The sequence below is a fragment of the Pelecanus crispus genome, chromosome 4, assembly GCF_030463565.1.
Source record: "Pelecanus crispus isolate bPelCri1 chromosome 4, bPelCri1.pri, whole genome shotgun sequence".
NCBI classification, from domain to species: domain Eukaryota; kingdom Metazoa; phylum Chordata; class Aves; order Pelecaniformes; family Pelecanidae; genus Pelecanus; species Pelecanus crispus.
Genome location: NC_134646.1, coordinates 36,019,761 through 36,045,314, shown reverse-complemented (window position 1 = coordinate 36,045,314; position 25,554 = coordinate 36,019,761). Strand labels below are relative to the sequence as shown.

Here is a 25,554-nt window from a genome sequence, read left to right as displayed (position 1 = left end):
CAGTAAAAAGGAGGTCGTTACACAATTAAGAAAAAGAAAGCTTCCTTTTAAGTTACAGTATAGTAATTAATAAAGAAAAGCTTCAAGCGCTCACCTCAAGTGCCAGGGTGGTACAGGAAAGCAGGTGGCACGGCAGTGGTGACAGGAAAAGGGGAACTTTGCCTTGGAGGATGCCAGCTGCCAGCCAAGGGTAGCGAGGGGGCACGTGGCCTGTGCAGAACTAACCCCCGGCCCCCTCGCCCGCCTGGGGCAGACAGGACACCACAGGGATGCTTGCATCCTCTGGGAAAGGCACCACCCTGCAGCAGGTGTATATTGGTGGAAAGAGGGAACAGGCAGAAGCCCAGGCTGTTGTCCCCATTGAGCCGGAGGGTACCCATCCCACGGCCAGCTGATGCTGCCACACCATCACAGCTGTCTGTCGTGGCAGCTTAGCCTGCTGCTCTTTGCCAGCCTGCGCCTGGCTGCTTGTTTCCTTTTTTTATGTTTTTCTAAGCCTCCGTTAGGGCTCAGAAATCCAGAGTGATCTTCTGTGCTGTGCAAATGTATAAAAGATTGGATTTCAAAATAACCCATTAGAGATTAAATGATAATAGGTTTATTTAGAGCCCGAAGGAATTTCCTCCTCGTCATGTATGATGCAACATCACATGGGAGATTAAAGCCCAGAGTAACTTTCAAGGCTATTTTTAATTTGTCCTCAAACAAGCCCCGCTTTTATTAAAAAAAAAAACAACAAACCAGACCTTTAGACGGAGCAGTGTAGACCGCTCCTCTGTCATTTTCTGAAATGAATTTGTGCACCAAGCTGTGTCTATGTTTTCTGAAGCAGTGCTCATTCTAAGGTATGCAGGAGAATACAATGTGAGTGAGCCTCGCGCTCAGCTATGAGCTTAAAAGGCTTTACACAGGCAGCAAGAGTATATTGAACCTGCAGCAGGAATTTTTTTTAGACCACGTGTCTGATCTGAATGTCACGTGTAGAGAAGCGCAAGAGCCTGGCAGAGCAGCTGATGTAACCAGGGTGGATCTGGGGTGACCAGGACACCCTGGCAGCTTGTAAGCCGTGAGAAATGAAGGAGGTAGCCTGGGGAGGTGTGTTAGGGGTGGGCTTCGTGCTGGATTTGCTGCAGAGAGGAGACCATGCTGAAATACCGCTTCCATGGGAGGTAGCGGGACCTCGCCTTGCCTGGCAAATCCCTGGCTGAGTCCCTCTGAAAAGCTCTTCCCTAACATGGGAAAGGCCAAAAACCAAAAAATACAAAAGAGTTTATTGCTTCCAGAGCAACACGGAGACATCAATGGCCACATAGAAGGATTTTTCCTACCCACAACAGCTTTCTGGCCCAGATGCCTGGGGCATAGACTTGTGGCCCCTGCGGCAGTTTCCCTGCGGTGGCATGCTCTGCGGCTAGCTTTCCTCCCCTCCTCAGGCTGCTATATTGGTGAAAAGCTCTGACAACAGGCAGGACCGACTAGGTATAAAGCGTCACTACTTCTGCACAGCCCCGTTAAAAGGTCTGTGCCACCACCCATGGTGGCAGAAGGCTACCAACAGCACCTAGTGAAGGACTCTGGAGGAAAACACGTACTGGACGACTTCACAGGGCAGGTGAAAGATGCCACCCTGTCTTCCTCTGTGGAGATAACTCTGATGAATAAAAACTTGTATTACCACAACATTCAGGAGACCTCACCACATGCTTGCCCATGTGGTTCTTGACACTGGTCTGCTGGTTTTAGCTGCTTGGGGGGAGAAGAGAGGTGCTTTGGAAATCAGGATGAGCTGCAGATTTTGGCATCTCTGGATATCTTCAGGCCTGGTCTCGGAATGACCTAACCCATCAAGGAAACGGTGAGCTACGTGGTCTTCTGGCGAAGGTCCAACCTCGCCATGGGCCCTCCTAGGGCAGCCCTCACTTAGCCAGCAGGGAGATGTGGACTCCAGCCTGACCAGGTGAGGAAGGCCCATGGTGCGATGAAACCTGGGCTCTTGCGAAGAAATCAGCAGAGGAAGTGGCCTCCAGATGGAGCTGTGCACAGTGGAGTGCAGGGAGGCAAACAAAATGGGTTTATTTTGGTGTCTTTAATTTGATCCATTTATGAAGGACCAGCCTTGAAAGTTCTCCATGAACCTGAAATGTAGCCAGTTAGAAATTGGTTTAAGCAAGAGATTCCTGGCTCCCTAGGACAAATTGCGGGCTCTGCTCTCTCATCTACTTTTTCTTTTTCCATTTTTTGTGTGTATCTTCCCCTCTTTGATTACTCAATCAGAAATAAACAGAGGAAAACGAGTGTAAAGGGAAACGCTGACTATTTCGCAAAGGTCTCCAAATGACAAAATAAATAAACCAAAAACAAACAAAGGAAATATTTCTTCCTCTACGCTTTCAGTTATTCTAGAAGCCGCTTGTAACACTGCTCAAGTAAAAGATATTATGTCACAATGTAATTTTACACTAGAGAGTAGCTCTTTTTATGCTAAACATGCATGATCCATGCAAACAGAGGTGATTTTTTATCCAATACGTGACCATTGCACGCTAAGTACACAAACACTGCAAACTGCCAGAGATACAGTGTAAGGGAGATGAATGCTGTGGGCACTGGACTTGCTTTAGGGACCTCTTCCCCCACCCTGAGCCCTTGCAAACACCTCTGTGTGGTTTGCTCAAATATTGACTGTCATTTTGATCGTCTGAGTGGGATCCAGCTTGCGCATTGCTCTTGTGGCATGCAGAATCTTTTTCTAATGCATGGCATTAAAATCAGAAAATGAATACTTGGGAGTTATGTAATTGCTTGCTCATCGGCCTCTTTTTTTTTTTTTTTTTTTCCCCCTCTTTCTCCCAACAGAGATTTATACTTTGACCACAAATATTTTCCTAAGGTTGAAACTTTGTATCAAATGTATCGGTTCCTAAACAAACAAGCCTGTCAGGTGCCTGGAAGCCATGTAAAATGCAAAATGGAAACAAGGAGAGGGGAAAGGAATTGACCTGTGCTATTAATAAGTGGTATTTCACGCTTAACAAAACCAAGAGACTAATTTTAAACAGCAGAAACACGTCTTTCCCTTGAGACCTGCATTTAGAATAGCTTAAATTCTAGAATATTTGCACGTGCTTAACTTTGCCCATTGATTTCGATTGTCTTCAGGGCAGGTACTGACCTGCTTAGCCCGTAAGGCTTGCTAGATCTCTGCAGCCACAACCCTTGGCCGCAGTGTGCAGCGTGAGCCGGTCAGCCACAGCGCTCGCTCTTGGGCAGCGGCCTCAGTCCCTGTGGCGCTTCACCGTGGGCGGGAAGGCGGGCGTGCCGGGGGAGCGCAAGGAGCTCTGACCCCAAGCAGTGCCCCGGCTTCGGCGAAAGGAGATTCCCTGAACGGCCCTTCCCGGGGGACGAGGCACACACGGCAAGGCAACGCCCCCGGGGAAGCAACCCAAATGTCGCCCCCGCCCCAAGAAGCGGGCTACAGCCACCGCCAGGCGCCAGCAGGCCGGGGAGCCCCGGGGAGCCGGCCGGCTCCCTCCGCACCGCTGCCTCCGCCGGGCTGGCCAGGCAACCCCTCAGCACCGGGAGCCGGGCCTGGCCCGGCCTGAGCGCGCCCCGGCAGCCGCCCGCGCAACCGGCGCCAGCCTGAAGCGGCCCCTCAGGCTGCCTCGGGCCCGGCCCGCCGCCGGCCGGTGCCGTGGGCTGCTCGGACGGTGCGTGCCCCGGGCGGGGGCCTTCCCGCACCCGCCCCGCGGGCCAGGGGAAGGAGCTGAGGCGGCGGCGGGCGAAAGGCGGGGGACAGCTGCGGCGGCCGCCACCAGGCGCCCACCGACTGACAGAGCCCCGCGCGGGGCGGGGCGAGACGCAGCGCCCGCCGCCGATTGGTGCTCGGGGGCCGGCCCCGCGCTTCCCATTGGCCGTCCTGCGCCGTCACTCCCCGCGGCGGCGGCGGTGTGAGGGGGCTGGACTTCCTCGTTGCCGCGGCGGCGGCGGGGCGGGCGGGCGGTAGGTGAGCGGCGGGGAGCGGGGCCGTGGCGGCCGGGAACGGGGAGCGGAGGACGCGGGCTCGGCGGCAGCTGCTTGCTCCGGGCGCCCTGCTCGGCGCGGTCAGAGCCCCGCTGGGGTGGGCCCGAGCCCGTTGCGCTGGGGTCAGGCCTGGCCGGGCGCGGCGAGTGCCCCCGGAGGGAAAGCCCGGCTCCCCGGCGGGGCCGCCGGTAGGGCTGCTGCCGGTCCTGGTACGGAAACGGTGCGTGGGGGAGACGGGGCTAAAAGGCAACAGCGGCAGCCCTTGGGGTGCGTGGAGGCGCGGCGGAGCCCCGCCGCTCGCCGCCCTCCCTGGCGCAGGACGCGCGTCCCCGGGCGGGGCCTCCCCGGGCCGGTGCGGGCAGCGGGGCTGCGGCGGGAGCCGGCCGGTGCGGCTGCTGCTGCTGCATCGCCTGGCGCGGCTGGCCGCCGGCTGGGCGGGGGGTGGCTGCCGTGGGGTGCCGGCGGGTGTCCGAGGCGGCTGCTGTCGCTGGCGGGGGGGTCGGTGCGGCCGCCGGGCCCCGCAGGGCTCGCTGGAAACGCCGGTCTGGGTGGGGGAAGCAGCAGCAGCGAGCACGGAAGCCACGAAGCCTGTGCCCGGGGTGAAGGCAGGGGGGTGTTCTTACCGGGATTGAGGAATGGAGGTGGTGTGGGTCTTGCTTAACTTTACCTGTTTTCAAATGTTTTCTGTGGGGACACCTCTAGCTGAGGGCATGTGGTTATACAGTGGAAACGCTCTGATGCCGCTTTAACTCATTCGCTGTTACACCTTGCGTTCTCTTGCTCTATAGCCTGCCCTGCACTGGACGTTGACTTGGAGTAAAACGAAGGCAAAAGGAAGAAAGTGGGCTTGGAGGCTTAGTGGCAGAAAGCAGCAGTAAATTCCTTCATTGTTGGGCAATGCTGATAAAAGGAGCACGTTTGCTAGCTGAAATCTCACAAACAACAGGGAAGGAAAAAACTTGTTTATTCATGCCCTGCCAGTTGGCAGATCTCTTTGTTTAGAGAGCATTCAGCCTTGAGTGTTGCTTGTTGCAAGCACAGTGTTTACTTAACTAACTTCCCAGAAAGGATGCAGTTGCGGTTGCAGCTATGGCTTTAGAATAGTTTTGTACGATGCTGTGAAGAGACTGTATGTCATGATAACTATTAAAAAGCAAGGGGAAAAAAGCCCGGCAAAATAAAACACATCCTGTCATGATCTTACATGCAGCATTATTATTTTACCAAACCACCAGGGTTGTTTTATCACCAAAGGATATATACTTAGGATGTCAGCTGAGCCTTATTATAGCAGAGGGTGGATCTTCCACCCATGATAGATTTCTTCAAAATATTCCATGCAGTTTGAGTTTTTCCTATCTCTAGCTGTGCTGTATACATTCTTCACTGTTTTGATGGTGAATTATTCCTGGAATGTCAGGGTTTTAAGATGTTGGTTTATCCCTCCCCCCCCCCCCCCCCCCCTTTTTTTTTTTTTAATTATATATGGGGAGTCTTTGCAAATGACCAGCTTTGCTGCATTGCATCTGTTCTTATCTCTAAAACATGAATACCAAGCTGGCTGTGTTGTGATCTGTGAAGAACAGGAATAGGTGATGTGGCTGGGTACTACAGCTCTTGTGCTTTTTGCAGTCCAATTTTTAAAAGGGACTGGAAATTTTAATGCACTAACTCATGCATTTAAAAAAAAAAACAAGCCCAAAACCACCTTCCCTAAGAGTTTGTCCTCTGAAGATAAAAATTCAGCTTTTTTAAGGTGTACCAAGCTGAGTGCTAGGAATAATTAGTTGCTTCTAAAATTTCAGATAAGTGAATATAAATCTTACCTATATTTTATATGTGTGTGTATGTGCAGACATACGTCTGTGTTAGTGCCTGCCCATGCTAGAAACTTTTTATGTAATTGGTTTAGTATAAGGAGGGTATGCAGCTTGTAGAGGTAGTTTGCAGTGTAACATGCGTTTTTACTTCCTCCGCTAATGTCAAAGAAGAGTAGCTGCCTTAACCAGATTGGAAATGGAGTGTGAAATTGTCATTTGAAGCCTTGTTGTGCCTTGGGACACAGCTCCTACTTGAACATACGATGTATTAAGACTTGTAGCAGCTTTTCTGGGGGGAGAAAAAAAGAAACATTAAAACAGTTGTGGTTTTAAAAATATGCTATGTCTTCAAAATAAGTACATCAAAAATGTGGCTCACCAGGCCATTGGAAAATATTTAGCTGTGCTCATACACTCAAATGGAAAGTGGCTATGTTGGTTTTCACTCTTGAGTGGAAAGTGTTGCTCTGTCTCCTTGGAATACAGCTGCACAGGGATTTACCAGCAAAATGTTTGGGGGATGTGGGGTGGGATTCAATGGAGATGATTTAAAAAAAAAAAAAAACAAAAAATCTAGTTAAGACCAGATTTTCTAAAGGGTCTGGCATGCCTCATTGTCTGCTGTAAGGATTGTTAAACTTAAGGGTGCTTCAGAAAATCTGGCCACGAGCATGAAGGAAGGTTGAACTCCTCTGAAATATCACCCTACCTAGTGTGATGAGTTATATGAATTACTGTGAGTTTGAACTCTTCCTGTTTTTTTTCCTGTGTCTTAACCTGGAGGAAAACCAGTCTCTTTACAATCATGTTGCATCCCCCTACCCATTACAGCAACTTTTGGTGTGGAATATGAACACAAGGAAAGTAATTAAAGTATTTTTAGCATTTTAAATGAAATTAGCACTAGGAGAGATGACTGTAGTCTATGGGGAGCAGACTGTTCAGGAATCCTTTTAGAAAGATATCCCAAATTAATATTTAGCTCATGTACAATGTCATTGTAGTTCAAGTCGTATAGTGGTGAAATCTTTTCAGCTCAGAGGCAGCATCCACTTATACTAGCAGGGAATGTGATCTTTGGATCTCCAGGCTTGCTGCTATTGTGCTGCTTATATCTTCCTAATGAGGTAATTCCCCAGGCTGAGAGAAATGGCAGTCCCAGATTTCTGCTGTTTCAGATGTCAGTTTTGAAATGATTCCCTGCCTTAGTGTTGCCACCTTCAGGGCATTGCTTATGCTGGGTTTTTTTTTGGTTTTTTTTTTTTTTGAGACAGAACATGAAGTTCGCTATAAATATAGCAGTTGTGTCATTTAAAGAACATGCACGCACTCCAATTTTACCGTGTCCCACGGCATTCCTATTCTTAGCGTAGGAAATAGTGTAGCCAGCACAGAAGGTATCTTCCATCAGGCCTTTGTGCTGAGGGCAACCAAGTACAGAGTGTACACAATGACTGATTTAACTAGACAGAGCCTTGTAACCTCCTGCTTTTTCCTCTGGGTGCTTTGGAGCTGGTCAGAGATCAGCACACGTGGATGTGAATGAAATGAATTATGCTGTGAAGGAGTGAGGGCTGTCGGAGAGAAATGAGATTCATAGCATGCTTTAAAGCACCTAATAAGAGATCCTAGTAAAAGGTTTGTGGTAGGAAATTGCACCACCGATGAGGTACAACTGAAAAATCCAGTCCTCTCCCTCCCCCATTCAGCTCGGTCCTGCCTCAGTGGAAGGGACCAGACCTGCCTGCATGATGGTAGCTGACAGGCAAGGATAGTGGGGTAAGAGATGAACACCTGTTGCTTAGGGCTTAGATTAGGAAAGGCTTTATTGCTAATACCTAGAGCTTGAATTAGCACCAGGCTTTGGAAACAAACCGAATACATGTGCTTCCTATCTGCTCAGAGTGGGAGAAGGAATCTTGTTTCCTTGAGGGATCTTTGGTGCTTCAAGGGTTACCTTTTGCTTTTCAATCCTGTGCTAAGATAGTAAGTGCTGCTGCTGTAAATTGCCTTAGTTTAAAACTTGGCATGGTGAGTCATAAGACGATGTCTTGGATCTTTCATTTTCTTCTTTCTTCTTCCCTTTACAAAAAAAAAAAAAAGCTTTAAGCAGCTTCTGGTTCAAGCACAGGAGTTCTCAGTGTCTTGTTAGTATAGCATGTTTAACAAATAACCCAAACCTTTTGAGATTAGGAGTGACAAGGGAGTGTTACTAAAATCTTTCACATGCTTCTTCTGGAATGAGAGCTTTTTCCCCTCCCCCCAGCTTTTAGGCATTAGCATCCTGTTGTCATTATCAAGTTTAGGCTGAGTAATTTCTTGGGCCTTCTATATTGCCATGTTTTTTCCCTTCCCACGTTACCTCACTCTCTGAAATCCCTGATTTTCACTGAGTGCAGCACAGAAGATAACACCTGATTGCTGGCGAGTTGCATCGACGTTATCTGTCCATTGCTGTTGGGGCCAAGCTGTCAGTGTGCTGCTCCACGTCAGCTGCTGCTTCTTGGGAAATTCTTACTGCAGTTCAGGGATGTGTATGTACATGCATGTATTTGGGTTGCAACAATGTGTTCAGTTGAGTTCTTAATCTGGATTTATCAGAAATAATACAGTTCTGCATTGGTCAGTACACCACAAATACCTGTGTTGGTCTGTTCAGGACTAGTTTGACCACCTTTAAGAACTTTTAAAGATTTCTTTAAGCAGTGGCCCCAAATATGACACTATAACTCTGAAAGTTCAGGGTTGAACATGTTAGTCTAAAAAGCATTACAGTTGGTTTGGGGAGTTAGTTGATTTTTGGTTTTCAAAGCAGAGTGATTTTGCTGAAATAAAAGCTCAGGTCCGCTGGGTTTCAGAACACTTCTACTGCCTTACAGATGGTGATGGCCAGGGCATGAAGGTGCTGACTCAGTACCTGAGCTAAGCTGCCTTGATTCCTCTTTCTTTGTCTGTGTAATGGTGGAAACGCCTTTTTACTGGCAGTCCACAAACCTGACAGTCATGCAGGAAATGCCTTTTTTTGGTTGTTTCTACCTCCTGCTCTGAGCAGTTTATCTCTGTAGGATCACTTGTTGAGTACTTGCTTTTATTCACACTCCCTCCCCTGTTTCTCTTGCACAGGAAGGATACATGACTTGCTGAAAAGAGAGAAAATGCTATGCTGGGGTTACTCGTCTTTTGGACAACCTGGGATAGGTAGCAACCTCCAGGTCATCATTCCTGAACCACAGGTGTATGGATTCATTCATGACAGAAATGTCAAGGAGGTGGCATGTGGAGGAAACCACTCCGTGTTCCTGTTGGAAGATGGGGAGGTGTATACCTGTGGCCTGAACACCAAAGGCCAACTGGGGCATAACTGTGAAGGAAGCAAGCCAGGTAAGTCCACTTTTTATATGTGTATCAAACTGTCTTGAGGCTGGTCGGTTGAGAAGATTATGGAAGCTTCTTTGTGTTGATTGTGCTGGAGCAGCTAACAGAGCTGAAGATCATGTGTAATAACACAGTAATGATGCTGAATAATATTTGCTGGCTCTGGAAAGCTAAAGCTGAGTAGCATGGGTGGGGACGCAGGTCTGCTCAGTTTGTCTGGGAAATGCATCAAAACAGAGGCGAGCACAGATGGTCTCGGGGCAGATTTTGTTATTTGGCATTATGTCGCCTTTTTATAAAAAGGGAAGAGAGGGCCGTGAGTCACAAGTGTCTTCTGCTTTGTCTTTCCAATTGCACTGCATCCTTATGCCTACTCTTGTTCAGTTATTGTTGGGAATTTTGTCATTTACATCAAAGAGAAGAGATTGGTGTTGAGTATAGTTGTGGAGAACAAACTTGGTTTTGGCCAAGAGGGTTTATAAATTTTGTTTTCCCCCTCTTGGAAATCTCCTGTCAACTTGTGCCTTCACCCTTTCATACTTTCTTAGTCTAGAAGCAGCTCATTCTAGCCTTGTGTTCCCCAGGCTCAAACTGCATTTTCTTCATTGTGTTCCAGTGGGCAGAACCTGCCTCTCCTTCCCAGGGTGAAGGAGTGGTTTAATTGTGTATTGTTATTTTGAGAAACCCTGAAGCCTTTCTTATGGAATTCCTTTTGAATGTTGACCTTCCAATTCACCTTCCATTAACTTCTTGGCTTTGGCATGTGGTAAAGATACAGGTATTTCTGTTTCCATAATGTAATATCTGTGGATAATTAGAACAATAAGACAGTATCTTTCTTCAAACTGCAGGCTACCCTCTCTAGGGCTTGGGGTTTCTGTAGCGTACAGAAGCTCTATTATTGCATGACAGAGATATGAGATGTGTACAAAATAGCCACAGTTCCCCATGTAGTATGTGCAAATCTGACCTGACTGATTCCATGGCTCCTTTTTTTCTGTCAGTGTATCTTTTGTCTCTCTCAAAATGTGGTGGTAGATGTTGGATGCTGAATGTCCATGGTGCTGGATTAGAGGAGTTGACCTTGAATCTGGTGTTTCCTGCTTTTCCTACGAGTGGTTTCCAGACAATTACTAAAAGAGGTCAGGAGTGCTTAAATCCTCTCTGTGCACAACCACTGTTCATCTTCTGTGGACTTGTAAATTTAGGTCCTGCAATAAATGAGATGCTTAGTAAAAGGAAGCCAAGCCTAGTGAATATTCCACCCAACCTGATGAGGATACTTAATCCTGCAAATCACCTAACTAGCTGCATGGCTCTAGTGCAGAGGCCCCAGAAATTTGGTACTGTTCTGAGTGCTGTAAAGATGTGTACTCTGAGAAACATTTTTGGGCTAGCCTGCCATTTACCCATGAAATAAAGCAAGCATAAGATGATAATGAAAATGGAGGCTTCACAGTGAGTAGATGATCAGAGCTGGAAATGGATCTCATGAATCCTGAATGCTGAAGTGTAGACCTCTAGTGTCTAGGTAGTCCTGCCTTCAGCTAGGGCTGTAGAAGAGGGGCAGTCTGAGATTTGGAAATAGAAATAAAAAAGTTCTTTGGGTTTGATCCCAAGTGCTCTGCTACCCCTTAAATTAAGGGACTGTCATTAAGATGTGACGGCAACTCCCAGTTATCCTGCAGGTTTCATTTATTCTGAAAAAGGTTCGGCAGTGCTGCTCTTTGAGGAGCCTGTGACCATCCTTGGGAAACGATGTTTCTCTACTGACACAGCACTACTGGCTGGAGCAGGTGGGAGGGCAAATGTGCTGTAAAACAAGGAACAGCTTCCCTTTGTAGCTCATGGTGAACAGCCACAGCAGTCTTTATGATAACAACAGTAAACTCGGGGACAGTCTCATCCCACACACTGCTTTGTGGGTCTACTTTGGCTTGTGGCTGTGGGAACTGAAATTTAGTTCTCATATGCAAATGGAACAAGAAGAATCAAGCCCTCTTCTTTCAGCCCCACCTCCCCTGGATGGGATAAAGATGACCTTACACCTTCTGTATAGAAAGGCATATCAAAGATCATCTTTCTTACTCTCCATTAGTTGTGGACCTATGAATGAAGCCACGTCTGATAGGAAGTGAAGATGTATGTGTGGAGCATAGGGTCCTGAGTTGATGAAGATGACAGAGAGAAGACTGTCAGGAGGTGGCTGAGGTAGAGAATGGGAGCAATGCCTGGAACTGGGAATCTTGCAGCTGCATACTTCCAGCCTCTGCTGGACAGGGCAGTGTGGGCTGAGGCTTCTTGGTTTTGCTGCCTTATGGCTTGATTCTGCCTCGCCTGTGAGGGCAGCTAGAAGTGGCTGACCTCTGCCCAGCTCTGGAAGCGAGCTGCATCTCTTGCTGCGGGAGTCTGTGACACAATACTGACTGTCCCCTCCAGGCAGCCCCTGGAGAGCCCCCTCTGCACTTCAGAAATGCTTGCCATGGCCTGCAGAGTGGCTTGGTTGTGTTTGAGAGCAACATCAAGACATGAAAATATTCAGGGAGCCTTGAACCTTTTGAAGGCTAGATGACTTCAGAGAGGCAGAGTGATTTCCTTCCTGCTGCCCAGGTCTGTGCTCATAAGAGGAAACTCCGTTTTATCTCTCACGCTTTTTGTGTGTGTACGTGCAGCTTATGCTGCCAGCCTGCTAAAAGCTTCAATTAGTGTTTTCAGAATATATGATCATGTTGTTTAATCAGAGACGGTTATTTCTCAGGATGATGTCTGCTTGTGAATAAAATTGTGGGGCTTCGCAATGCACTGAACATGGATCTAACCTTGTTCTCCTTGCAAAGCTTGCAGGTTTTACTAATGACTTCCAGTGGGAGAAGAGTTATATTTGCAGTGAGTGCTTTGAAGACTTTGCCTCCCTTTCTTCCCTTACTACGTATTCAAAGTAATTATTTTTTCTCTTGTTCTGCTGCCCATTTATGCATATCTGTAGTAGGAGGATTCAATTTTGCTTCTCATTCATGCTACTCACAAAAATGTCGAACAGTGCCACAGAATTGTTTCAGCAATTCCTCTTAGAGGAGTCCTTTAGAGGGCACCTTTTGAAGTGAAAGAAACTTGTTAATTAAAAAGCTGTGTTTACTGTCACATCAGCTGAGCTTGTGGATGTAATGCAGAGACAGGATAGCAGCTGGCGAAGTGATTCTTGTGCTTCTCCACTACAGGGAACAGAAATTACTGGGGGAGCGTGTACCTCTGAAAGAATGAGCCAATAGAGGTTTATTTTCTGTAAGTGCCCTTTCCTTGGATTTTACATTGTGGTGGTAAAATTAGTATTTAAGATGTCTAAGAAGTTTACCCTAACTAAAATAATGTTCCTTTTGACTGAAATCTAACAACTCCCCACTTCTGAGCTAGGGTAGTACTGGGTGTGCCACTCCTATGGGCTCCACCAAAAGCCATCTCCCCACATTGTCGCACTATTTACTGTTTTATTCCTTCTTCTTCGAATTGTGGTTAGAAAGGTACTTGAGGAGTCCATCCCTGAGAGGGATGGATGCCTGGCTTTGTTAATATTGAAATGATTGGTGTGTGGTGGGGTTTCTGCCTCCCCCCCGCCCCCCCCCCCAAAAAAAAAAACAGCCTATAGTTTGTGTCTCTGCAATCACTTGGCAGGGATACAGAGGGGGGAGATGCTGTCCCGGTGTTCTCTCACCATGACTATAGTTAATAAAGCTTCTGTCTGACCTGTCCTAATTTTTACTCGTGTTCTTACGCACTTGGAGTCCCCAGAGTCTCTGACAATGCCTTAGGAGAAGCAACTCAGTGATTTTAGCTGTGAAGTACTGAACCCACTGTTCTGCAAAATCAGTCTGTTTGCATTGATTTCCTGAGCATCATCAGGTGTTAACATACATTATGTCTCTAATGGGAAGCGATAATTTTGTGCTGCAGTAGTTTTAGGAAATGAGAAACCTTTTCTCTGTAACTATATCTAAATTTCTACTACTTTAGCCCTGTAACTTCACTTGGATTGATTTTCTTCAGGTCTGACATGATGCCTTGACTCCCTGTGATGATTCTTAGATAAGTATGTTTTATCTGAATGTGCATGCATATGCTGGGGAGGAAAAGACAGGCCCAGGTACCTAAAGTAAAGGCTCTTTTGGGATTTGGGCTGAATTATAGAGGAGTGTGAAATAACTAGCTGGCTGTTAGGCATTTGTAAAGCTTTAAAAACATGCTTGAGTCTGAGATGTGGAACTTGTTCTCTGGTCTAGAGATTTGTTCTCTGCAAGTCATTTGGACTTCATTTGACTTCTAGTGAGAAAACCTGCGCTTTGGTAGCTAGTGTCTCAAGAGTTACAGGAAAATGTCTGGTGCCAGATTTGCCTTGAACCTTTCCTCTGGTAACATACAGCAGACAAACCCATGCTTTTTTACCAAATTGCCTGTCTGGATGCAAATGTGCAGGGTAGCATTGCTTCTGTGTGCATTGTGGAATCTATCTGCTCTTAGCTGCAGGGCTAGAAATATCATCATGTTCAACCTCTTTCAAAAAGCAGGAAAAAAACCCCACCAAAACAAAAAAACTCACTACATGATCCAGATCCCCTGGGTTTCTGTGAACTCAGCGGCCTTTCTTTTCAAACATAAATCCACTTGTCCTGAACTTCAGCACAGGGTTACAGTGACCAGAGACCTTGGTGCTCACTGTGGCATGCCGGTTAATCATAAACCCTGTAACAGCTGAGAATTCAGATGTGCGACCTGCTTGGAAGAACAGTCTATAAGGATCTTCCTGGCGGGTGAGAAGTCAGCCAGGAGGCCCCGGTTGCTCAGGAGGAGGAGAGGTGGCAGGGCTTGTGTGTGTTGGAAGCAGCCGTGGAAGTCAGCAGGTTGCCCGTGAGGAGGTACGGCTGCTGCATTGAATGGGTAAGGTTGAGAGCTGCTTGCAGGTGGGATGACAGTGGCAGGAGAATGGTCAGTTCCCCCTGCCTTCCTCCTCTTTGCATGAGTGAAACAAGAAAAAAGAGCTTAAACACCAATAACTCCAGGGGGTTCCACTAAGCAGGCTTTTGACAGAGGATCTGAGGCAGTTTTGTCCCCCTGTTTGAGCATGGAGCTGAGGCTCAGCACACAGCTACTGCAACACTTCCCAAGTGCTGTGGTCTGGGAGAGTCCTGCTTCGCATTCATCTCGCTTTCTCTACACCCCCAAAGCAGAGCCGCATGCTGTAAAAGATGTAGTAGAGGCATGGTAGCCCTGTTTGTAGGCATCAGTCCTGCCAAAGCCTGGGAGGACGTGCCTAGAAATGAGTGTGCTGAGGGATCTGCGGAGAGGTATGGAGCCATTGGTGCTGGCCTGCAGCAGCTGACTTTAAACCAGAAAAATTATGAAGGAAGGATTAGGGCACAATTTATGTTTCAGCATCTACTGTAAATGTTATTTGTAAAAACAGTCAGATTATTTAACTGGCCACCCCTTAGGAGAACCTAAACTGAGGAGAGATAAGGCTCTTTAGGAGAACCTAAACCAGTAGAAATCTGGTTTCTTGTCAGTAAAGAAATTTATAGTCTGAGCCTGAAATGGCTGTAATGTGTTCTCAGATGTAACTCTGAAGTGGTGTCTCTAAAAACACATGTATTATTACAACCACCAGATTTCTTTATTGATTTCACTTTGAGGGGTGAAAACAAGAATGAGCCCAGGGAAGCAAGATACGTTGGTTTTTTTTTTTTTTTTTTTTTAAGAATCAGTACAGCCTATTTTACTGAGGACATGAGGGACCATTTTAATGTCTCTTGTCTCGAAAGGCAGAGCTCCAGTAGCAATGACCAGCTTTTTGCCCTTTAACTGGGGATTTGTAGGGCAGTTTAGCAACCTAAACTTGCATTTATCTCGGTCGTATTTGTTATTCCTGTATCATATGTACTATTCAGAGGCTTTCTGAAGGTGCAACAGAAATAAGGGCTGTCTGCATGCCTGGCTTGGAAGGAACATGAAACCCTGCCGTTGGCATGGTGTGTGGCACTAATGGCTGTCCCCACTCCTGCAACTATGCCAAAGCCGAAAGATGGGCTCGGGATAAAATGGGTGGGTAGCTGTGTGTGTGGTGAGGTAAAGGGAGAGGGCAGGAAAGAAGCTGGAGGTGATAAACACAAGTTTTCTGAGCGCCCCAACCTTTTTGTACTTGGAATAATTGTCCGTGCTGGACAAAAGTGATGACTTCATTAAGCTGAATGTGTAAGTAGGGCTGAGAGTCCCAGCTTCTAGGAGAGTTTTCAGTAGTTTGGTGGCTGTTGATGCTGGAAGTTCATTGTTCTTGTCTTCAAGATGTATTATGTGACACAACCACAGATGATGATATGCAGTTATTGGGCAGCTTTTGTATAGGTGAGGATCTATGAATAGGCATCTGAAATAAGAAATCTCTCCCCACCAACTCCAAAAATTCTATTCTCACTCCCAATAAAGCAGCCCAGGTGCTTTTCCTCAGTAAGGATGGCTTTCCCCTTGCTTTAATATCCTGTGTTTCCTTTGCATGAAAACATACAGGCACATGTTTTGAGGTGACAAAGCCTGAGTTTGGTAAAGGTGAATGTAAAGCATTCTGTATGACTTGATCTTGAAGGCTCACAAGAGTGTGTAGGGTCTTCAGGATGAATGCCCCCTTTCCTGATGGAAAAGGGGTTGGCTTGTCTTTCAGTGTGTAACTATTATATGGAAAGACTGAGTTCGATTCTGGCTCATGGTGTATGCTTGTTGCTTGCTCTGTTGTCTGTTGACATCAAATCTTCTGGAACATGCATAACTATGTGATGATTTTAAATTTGATTTGGTTGATGTGAAACAGCCTGATACTCCTCCTTAAGCTGTATTGGAAAGGAGAATTTATCTCAAATATTTTTGTGAAACTTCTTTTTCTTCTCAGAAATCAAATATTTTTGACACTTAAGGCTGCTAGCAGAAAACAGCTGTTCCTACAGCAGAGCTGTGAAGAAATTCTCACTCTCTTCACACCTGACCTGCCTTTTAAACAGCTGCCTGCCTCAACTCACCAAAAAGGAAAGTACAGATGCTTCTATCTCCTTTTCTCAGAATGCGCTTCAAATCTTACAGTGGAGAAAATTAATAAATAAACTTTTGTAAATTTTTAATAGGACTGCATTAATTACCTCCCTTTCCTGGTCACCATGCTACTTTGCAGTAACGTGTTTTCAAGCAGTATTTGTGAACCTAATGGGGATGTCATTGAAAGCAAGGGCAAGGGTGCTGTACTGAGCCTGCACTGTGCAGGTGTGGCTTTTCAGGAACACGTGGATTTGTCCTGCTCCCATGCAAATTGCTGCAGAATTGAAATAAATGGGAACAGTGTGAGGAGCACACCAAGTGCTTTTGAAAAATCACATGCTACTTCATCAAAGCCTGGTGCAGCCACAAGTGAGACTCTGCTGAGTGCAGCTACCTAGAAAATACAGCCTCCCTTCTAGAAGAAAATATGAAACGCTCATGTGAAGGCTAAATGCTTCCTGTTGCGCAAAGGTGCTCTGGTGACGTGGAAAGATGACAAAATAGCACCCGTCCAGAGGCAAAAGGTGGAGTGAAGCCCTTGTGGCTTGCTTGCAGTGTATATGGTATACAACAATGCTTTCTGTCTTGCAGGGACTTGGAGGTGCTTCTTTTTGAGCCCTCTGCTCAGACATGATAACCTGCTGCGGAAGGGCACTTGTACAGCAGTGATCTGCAGGATTGAGCACAGCAGATGGATAATAGTAAACTCTTGCCTTACCTCCTGGGCAGTGATTTGCTGTCTGGAGCAACTGACTGAGCCCCAAGGACAGGCTGTAGATGTTCCTGGGTCTTGGAGCCTTAAATCTGTTGTGGTTTGTCAGCATGTATGCTGGAAGGGGCTGTGTTAAGGCAGCTGGGAAGGGTGCAGTGCTGTGTTTGGGCGAGCACTGCAGGGAAGAAACTAGCAGATCTCTCTTCCTTGCAGTGCCAGGAGGTGAAAGTGCTGGTTTTTAAGCGGAGCTGTCAATTTTATGCTTGTTACCTTTTTATTTGCATTTATAAGGTTGGCTCAATAGTTGCCACAGGACTGTTAATTCCTCCATGCGGCTACGATGGATTGTAGTGAAGGGCTTATTCTTCCTTTTCCCGGGTCTGCTGTCCCTGCTTACTGCTATCGACCTTTGTAACAGCTCTCAAGATTGCTGTGGCTCTGCTTAGGATTTCTCAGGCAGAAATACAGCTTTGCACTGTGTAGGACCAGCACATCAAATCTAGTATCTACGTGCCTGTCTCCTCAATTCCTCCTTCTACCTCTGACATCCATCCTCAGCACATCACCCTGAGGTCTAGCACATCCTGCCTGTGCTGGAGTTGCTGCCCTGGAGCTGTGGCATTTGCTGGGGTGTGCATGATGGACCTTGGGGGTTTCTCAGCAGTCACAGCCCAGCTGCAGCTTCTGTACTGCTAGTGGCCAACAAGTCTGACCGAGTGACTGCCTTTACAGCTCTGCAGTTACCTGAAGAGGAAAACAGGCTCTCTCCAGGTTTCCTGAACTAGATTTTTCCTGTGTTTCTTTCACAAGTCTTGGTGCCTTCCCTCTTTGAAAGATCTGCCCTTACTTGTTTACCTCCAGGGTCTGAAGGTGGATTCTTCCCTCTGCTAGCTGATCCCTGTCAGAATGAAGCCTTCGTTGCCTGCCCAGCCCTTCCCAAGAGCCTGCTCCGTCTGGCTGCTGCCTGTGCCCATTCCAGTTTGCCTATGGCTTCTAAGAGAGGTGCTTGGAGAGGCTATGTCTCCTGGACAAAAGGCAGCAATGTGGGGAAGTAAAAGGCTTTTTGTGGCTATGTCTGAGGAAGGGGTTTGCTTTCTCAGGGTAGGTGTCTGCTTTCACAGCTGTGAGGGGGAGTAGCTGGCAGAGCATATGTGAAGTGACATCCTGGGGTGTCATGGTGGCCTCTCACTTCTTGCCCTTATGTTCCTGCCTTGACATGACCCCAGGCAGCTTTGTAAAGTGAAGGCAGTGCTAATAACTAAACCAGCCTCTCTCTGATTTAAGCGTGTAAGTAGCCATGCTAAAAAAATTAATGAGCGGTACTGTATGTGTTGTGCAGAGAAGCAGATGTCTCTAAGTATCATTAGTGTCTGTGGATGAAAGGGGACTGCAGAATTGTTACTTGGAGCTTCTTAGCCTTGTCCTATGGATGGTGTTCCCACCCCTGTGACCAACAGTGTTCCTGGGAATGTCACCTGCTTTGGTCTGTCCTTTACTGTCTTCTCCTCCCTCTATTTTTTTGTTCAGTGAGTCTACTCTGTGTTTACATTTCCTCCTTTGTGACCAAATTATCAGAGCCTTATCAGCTTCAGTGCTGCAATTGTCAGTCTCTCTAATCAGGCTGCTCTTGGTACTGCTCTGCTTTCTGGTGCAAGCGTAGCAGCAGTTTCACAAAGTTCATGAAAGGAAGACCTCAAGATTTCCAAGTTGGATTTGTAAAACCCAGCCTCCTCGATGGATATAGTGAACTTCAATTGTTGAAAGTCGGAGGAGGTTACATGCCGATGTAAACATTTGCTTGCTCCGTACTTCAAAGCTTTTGCCCAATACTAAGAAGTTTGAGAATAAGGTGGGCTGCCATACATGGGTGAGAACAGCACGCAGAAAGCAAGGGTTGCTGTTGTACAGCAGGGATGTGGTCTCCCCGTGGGGTTTGCTCTTGTAGTCTTGTGCTGTGCAGGTGCAGAGCACAATGTTTCCCATGGCTTTGTGTGCAGTTGTCTCACGTAGTCTGAACGCAAGACACAAGCATGTAATGCCCTCTCAGAGGCTTGGCAGCGAGGAGGAGGGTAGTGGCAGTGAAATTGTGGGGCTGGCTTCGGGCAGGGCGGTTCCAGCTGCCTACGTGTTGTGCGTGTCGTATGCCTGGCCATGCCAGAGACTGTCTGCAGTCTCACGAAGGTGTGTTCCTGAAACCGTCCTTCAGCCCTCGCCTCCTCCCTGTGAGCCTTCTTCTGGTGTTACTGCTGACAAACCACAGCCTGCAGAGGTGGTGTGAGGAGCAGTTTTAGCTGGCTGGGTTAGATTATGTTTTCAGAAGCTCATGATAGCTTTGGGAAGTCTATATTTTGCTGAAGTGGTTTATAGAGTCTGATTTCTTCCTCCCAGTCCCAGACTCCAGGTGTTGTCCGTGGCAGCTGTGAGCATGAGATGCCTAGGTGGTGGGAGTTTAAAGTGTGGAGAGGGAAATCAGAGGCTCATTCTTGGGGCTTTAAAGGAGAGAGAAAGAGGCAAAAAGGCCCTGACAAACAGCATGATTTTCCCCTCCCCAGTTAACCAGTTTCAAAGTGGCAGAGTCATGCTTCCACTGGGTATGAAGTTTTCTGGAAAAGTTGGTGAGTGTACTTGTGCTGCTAGTACTGGTAAAAACACTGAATAGCCAAGACGTTGTTGAAGTTATGCTGACAAAATAAGGAGAAACCTTCATAAGGGGAGGGAGGAATCTTGGGTATACTTTTCTCATTATGTACTTTGGATTGCAAGCATTTTGGTTGCTGCACTTTGTTTTTTCTCCTTTCCTCTTTCCAGTTTCATTAAAACACTCGACATGTTTTAATGCTCAGCTGATTTCATCAGGATGGAAATCATGAAGCTCATCACAACCGAGAAATACGTATGTCCATATGCAGAAACATCTCTGGGGTGTGCTGGTAGAGACTGGGGAATCAGCAGTCAGCTGAAGTTTCCTACTTATATAAAAATCTTGTCAGGGAGTTTGGTGATCCACTGTTGTTTACTTGCTTTTTGTACAGTGGTTTAATGAAATGCTGGTGACTGATAAGTTTGGGCCATAGTGTTTTTCTCATTTTGTTGCAGTACCCGTTGAACGCAGTAGCAGGTTTTTAATGGGGTTTTTGGCTGTTGGATAAGGCTTCCATAAGTGCTAACACTGTTAGTGTCACCTTGTTAGATGGTTTAATGTGTTGGTGTAATTCATCTCCAAAAGGAGAGAACTCAGCTCCTTTCCTGTAAGAATTAAGGCTTTTCAGTGCTTGGAGAGCAGAAAGACCATATGGGTGAAGTTTAGGTTGCTGTTGGTGTCTGATTAAATATTCAGCTGCCTTGTGCAATAAAATGTTGTATCTCACACTTCTGATTTTTAGATCTTGGTTGCATGACGCTCAGGCATCCTCAGTGTGGATGTGGACTATATTAACAAGCATGGCAATGCAAAGAAATTGGCTCATCTGTCCTCAGACTTGTCAGCTGCTAGCATTTAACTCACAGGAATTTCTTGCCAACAGTTATTTCTCCCTTCCCTGCATTTGTACCACCCTCTCTCGCTTATACAGGCAAGCTACTAAGGCACCTAGCTTAAAGTATGTGAGCACTTTCCTAGCAGACAGCAACAACCAAGATGAGCAAATGCTCAGACTTGCTTATTGTCAAGCTGGGGAGGCAATGAGGAGTTTTGGCCAGGTGTCCAAGCAGACTGAAATTACTTGAAACTCTTCCAAGCCACAGCTGCTTCTCACCAGTGAAGAAAGCCAGATTTGCCACTGAAGGTGTAACCTCAGGGCCGATAGTTTCTCTATGTCATTTTCAGACAGTAGAAGCCATCTGGTGCTGTTCGTGTACATCCCGGTACACATATGGCTGAAGGATTCTGCCATGTCCTCTAGCAAAAGTCTGTCTTGCGAGCAGCTGGAAGCTATACATAGAAAGAGTGTACCAACTCTCTGATAAACTTATTAGAAGTAGGAAAGCTAATTAATCATTCATTGTTTGTGCATTCTAATCAGTGCAGTATAACTGAGTGCTTTGTGCTTCATGTTTCCAGCAGCTGTGGACACTGAAGATCTTGTATAGCTTTCCAATACTGTGGAGGCAAAGTGTAAGCCCTGTTTTATAAATAGTGAAGCTATGGACTGAAGGTGGGTTTTTCGGGGGTTTTCATTCTTGGCCTAGCTTTACTGCCATTTCCAAACCTTCAAGCTAAATGTGCTGACTGTCAGAAAGCTGAGTAACAGAAATGTGTGGCACCTGTCCTCAACTTTTGCTGGAGTGTCCCTGCAAACCACAGATGGCCAAGAAAACACAAGAGCAGTCCTGGGAACCAGGCCTGTCACCATTCAGAGAAGGGCTGTCCTGAAGGCATTTTGCCTAGACCTCATTCTTTGGTCCAATGTGTATTTTATGAAAAGATCTAACAAGGTGAAAACCAAAAAGTCAAACCTTGATCTGCCTGTTTATGTTGAGATCCGTGAGTTAAAGTGGATAGAAGAGAGAAATGAAAATTGAAACTCTGCCAGATACGAAGAACTGATAAAGAACTTCTGAGCATTGGTGCTGTTTTGAGACAGCTGATGGCTTCAGAAGGAAAACGTTGGGTCAGTGTGTACTTCTTGGAACCTGGGTTTTTTGGTTTGTTTTTTTAAAGTTTTATGACATGTTGAAACACTGTATTGCATAACTCCTTCAGCCCTTCCCTGTTGCTTTCAGGGTTTTGTTCTGCTTAACTTTGTGCCTGTTAAGCTCCATTTGACTGGTTTTATTCATCAGTTACTGAAGATACAATACTAAGAATAAACTTTACCCTTTGTACCCTTCATCTCAGTGCAGTGATGGATCTTTTCTAAGGAATGAATAATGGTGTTGTGATGCTCTGGAAAGTAAAACAAATGTATACCAAGCACTAAAACACATCATACTTTGATGTGAGGAAGGGGTGGGAGGTCAACAAAAAAGTAATTGTCAGATGTTTTTGATGATACTACCCATGTTAGCAGGGAGATGGTACATTTGGTGGCTTGGCAAGCCTGACAGTGAACTGGCATCCTTGTTGGACTGCCTGGGCAGTCTGTGCCCCCAGGGGAAGGCTGGCTTTTTTCCATCTCTAGAAAGAGATGTGTGTGAGTGTGTAAAACTTAAACTGGCGTTTACACTTCTTCATGACTTTGCAGGCAAGCTGTGATTTACAGGGTCTTAGGAATGTGCTATGGTGAGATGGGCCATGTACATTTCTAAAGGCAAAGATCTTCAGCTCCAAAACAGGCATGTGTTTTTTTTTTTTTTTTGTCTGTGGTCATCGAGCGAGTCCAGGTGAGGCTGTACTCTGCTTCTTGGGTGAGCAGTGCAGTCACTGAAGGCTTTCAGTGACACAGGGCAGCCTTTCAAAGCAAGTTGGTATTTATTAGTCACCTGGGATGGCACATAGAGCAGGGTCAGGTTTGTGTTGCCAAATTAAACTTCAGATGGAGTCTGTGGGGACTGAAGCAATCACTCTGGATTTCTAAACCTGTTGGATGTCCTCTCTGCGTCCCAGTGTGTGAAGCGCTCACTGTGTAGCCCTTGCCACAGCCTCCTGACACTTCAGGCACTTTTCCTCCAGTTGCAGTACTGCTGTGGTCAGTCTTGCCTTCTCCAGCTCCTGATGATGATCTTTGGTCACTGGAGTCTTCTGTGACCTCCCCAGGGTGCTCCGATGGCTCAGGGGCAGCTCGCAGTAGTCCTTCCACAGCAAATGAGACATGTATACTTATGGTGGCTAATACTGCTTTCCCAGGGAAGAAATTAGCTCAGTTGTGCCTGCAGGTAGCAAAACAGAGTCTTCATTATGGATGCCCTAGCCTCCCATATTGTCCATGTTTGTCATCTTGTCAGGCTTGGGTTGTCCCCTGGAGCGGTTGGCAGTGTGCAGGGACCAGCTTTGGAGGAAGGGCAGGCTGGTGAGTTTGTGACCAGTTTTAAGAGCTCAGGTCCTCTGGATAATGGCCAGTTTCAGCGCACCCTGGTTAGGCACCCTGGCTAGCAAGCTTATAGCAAAGTGGTGGGTTCATGAATCAAAGGGATTTCCTGTGGAGATGAGGATGGCTTCATTCATCTCTTCTTTTGATGGTGGGATCCTCTCCAGTGCGAGCTTTAGTTTTGGACCTTAAGGTCCCAGTACAAAAACACACTTGGCTGAACTTAGGTGGTATGTCAGGCACATTGCAGCAGATATTTTTCTGTCTTTCTGGCTGACTGAGAGGAAGAGACCATAGCCACATGTGCTGTTGAGACATGTTGTCTGTTGTTTGTGATTGACCTTGACCAGCACGTACAGCTGCTGGTTGTTTAGAGCTCGTGGATAAAAATAGGCTTCCTCAATTATATGTGAAAATGAACATAAAACAGGCTGCTAAGCAGTGCTACAGTTAGATGCTTATGGGCCCAAGCGTGGAAAATGAATGTGTGAATTGAGTTACCACCCTCAAAACATGTCTGTGTCTTTGCATAGGGTTGGCAGTGGGACTGGATGAAATTAGTCCTGCTGGAAGGAGCTGCAGGGCAAAGGGCTTTATTAGACGTCAGGGCTGAAGGATGGGCAGAGGGGAGGCAGGCGCAGTCCTCAAGCCCTCCTAAATGTTTGCGTGCTTATTACTTGTAAACTGCACCTCCATTGCCATTAATTATTTCAAGTGAAAGGAAGCACATGTTTAGGTAGCATTTTCCTCTGTTAGAATACGTATTTAAATAATTGTCACCTTTCTCTTCCATAACATCCATTAGGGATTCTTCTCCTTCTCATTTTCTGACTCCCAGACTTAGAAGGCAAGCCCTCCTAGGGGTGCACTCCTTTTAAATTAATTTAAGGCATTTAGATTGATTGGTATGCAGGTTTTGGTGCTAAGTATGTTAATGATTTCTGGATGCCCTTGATGTGGGATATCATTTTCACAGAATGACATGTAACTATCCTTCCCTCTCCTGTTGCAGGCAAGTGGGACTTGAATAAAATTGATCACTGCCTTGTAGCTTACAGGGTAAAATCTTTCTTCGTCCACCTGAAATATTTGTGTTTGTTCAGGGAAGAAAAAAGAAAACCAACTTTGCTTCTGTCTGGCTTGGGGAGAGTTTTCCCAGCAGATGTGTGGCATTTCCAATGTTGTATTGCAAAGCAAGACTTTTTCATGTCCATTTGTAAAAACTCTGCGTAATGAATAAGATTTGGTTGTTGATGTTGTAAGAGTAGTTGTCAAACCTACTTCAGTTGCCTAACATGGTGTAATGATGAAAAGTCAATTGTGGGTGATATTCCAGAGGACTGAGTGATTTCCTCCCCCCGTGCCCCCCTGCCCCCCCCCGTCCTTTTATTCCATAAGGCCTTCTTGCTTTGTTTCCTTTTTATGGGACTTTTTTAATGAGTGTCTGACAGTGGCAGTAATGGGTTGATAAGTTCAAACCTGTTCCAGGTTTAGCACAGGGCATGTTGTAACACATGCTTTCATGCATCAAGCAATAAAGCAAGGGGCAGATGGGTTGATCAGCTTTGTGGATGACTTGTCTTCACTGGACATGAGAGCTGTGGAAGGTCAAATATGTTTTACAGGGTCGGCCAACTTCTGGGTCCTGGCTGATCCCCACATCAAAACTGAGTGAGAGAACCTCAAATCTGGGAAGTCTGGTTGTTCCTAAATAACCTGATAGGTTTCCCTGTATCTGTGAGGCTGTCTGTGTAGACCTTCATTGTGCTTGGGGGTGTGTACCTGCTTTTCTCCTATGATTTGCAGACCAGGCTTTCAGAAGAGCTCAGTAGCTACACGTTTGCAGTAAAACCTGGTGCTTTCCTCTTGTAGGAAGTGTTTTAAAACTAATTTGGGGATCAGTGCACCCATCTGAATGGCTTTGCATACAGATTTGCCTAGACCTGATGTCTGCATGTCACTGTGAAATGAGTCCTGTGACCGGAGAGGTTTTCTGTTTTCCTCAGAGCAAATCGGAGCCCTGGCCGGGCAGCACATCGTGCATGTGGCCTGCGGAGAGTCTCACAGTGTGGCACTCAGCGACCAGGGCCAGCTCTTCTCCTGGGGTGCTGGCAGCGATGGACAGTTGGGCCTTACCACTATAGAAGATGCAGTGACGGTACCAAGGTAAATTTTTAACAGATTCAGGTTTCCTTAAGGCCGCTCCTTGGAGGCAATGCGTCAAGGGATGCTCGCTTTCCAGCCTGGAGCTGGTGGCAGCACTTTCTCTTGGAGGGGCGGTAACTGGGTGCTTCTCATGTAGGGATGACTCCTACTCTTCCATATTGTACTGGTGCTCACTGAAGACCCCCTGGGATTCAGACAAGTCCACAGGAGGTTTGGGCAGGACAGGACTTCTGCCTGTGGGTGCTTGGGGCATGGAAAGGAAAATCAGAGCATACTTGGCTTCCTCAATGAAAAATGCCACTGTGTTTTGTACAAAGAAAAGAGGTGCATGAGGGAGGACCCAAAAATAGAAATGCTGCGTGTGATACCTATCTCTATTTCAGTCCTTAGGAAGTCCTCTGAGATAGGAGATACATGGCTGCATGAA

At 46.6% G+C, this 25,554-nt stretch overlaps 1 protein-coding gene across 7 annotated transcripts in view; it reads left to right on the top strand.

The window, feature by feature from the left end:
- Positions 1-8,948: 8,948 nt before the first annotated feature.
- HERC3 (HECT and RLD domain containing E3 ubiquitin protein ligase 3) overlaps positions 8,949-25,554 on the top strand; it is a 46,933-nt gene continuing 30,327 nt past the window's right edge. For 6 of the 7 annotated variants that reach the window (XM_075709805.1, XM_075709804.1, XM_075709807.1 and 3 more), the window contains exons 1-2: positions 8,972-9,221; positions 24,968-25,127. In XM_075709805.1, the coding sequence (XP_075565920.1) occupies positions 8,996-9,221; positions 24,968-25,127 (386 nt within the window). In that variant the 5' untranslated portion in view covers positions 8,972-8,995. Of the gene's footprint in view, positions 9,222-24,967; positions 25,128-25,554 lie in introns of all 7 variants that reach the window. The other variant, XM_009492625.2, reaches the window with a different exon arrangement.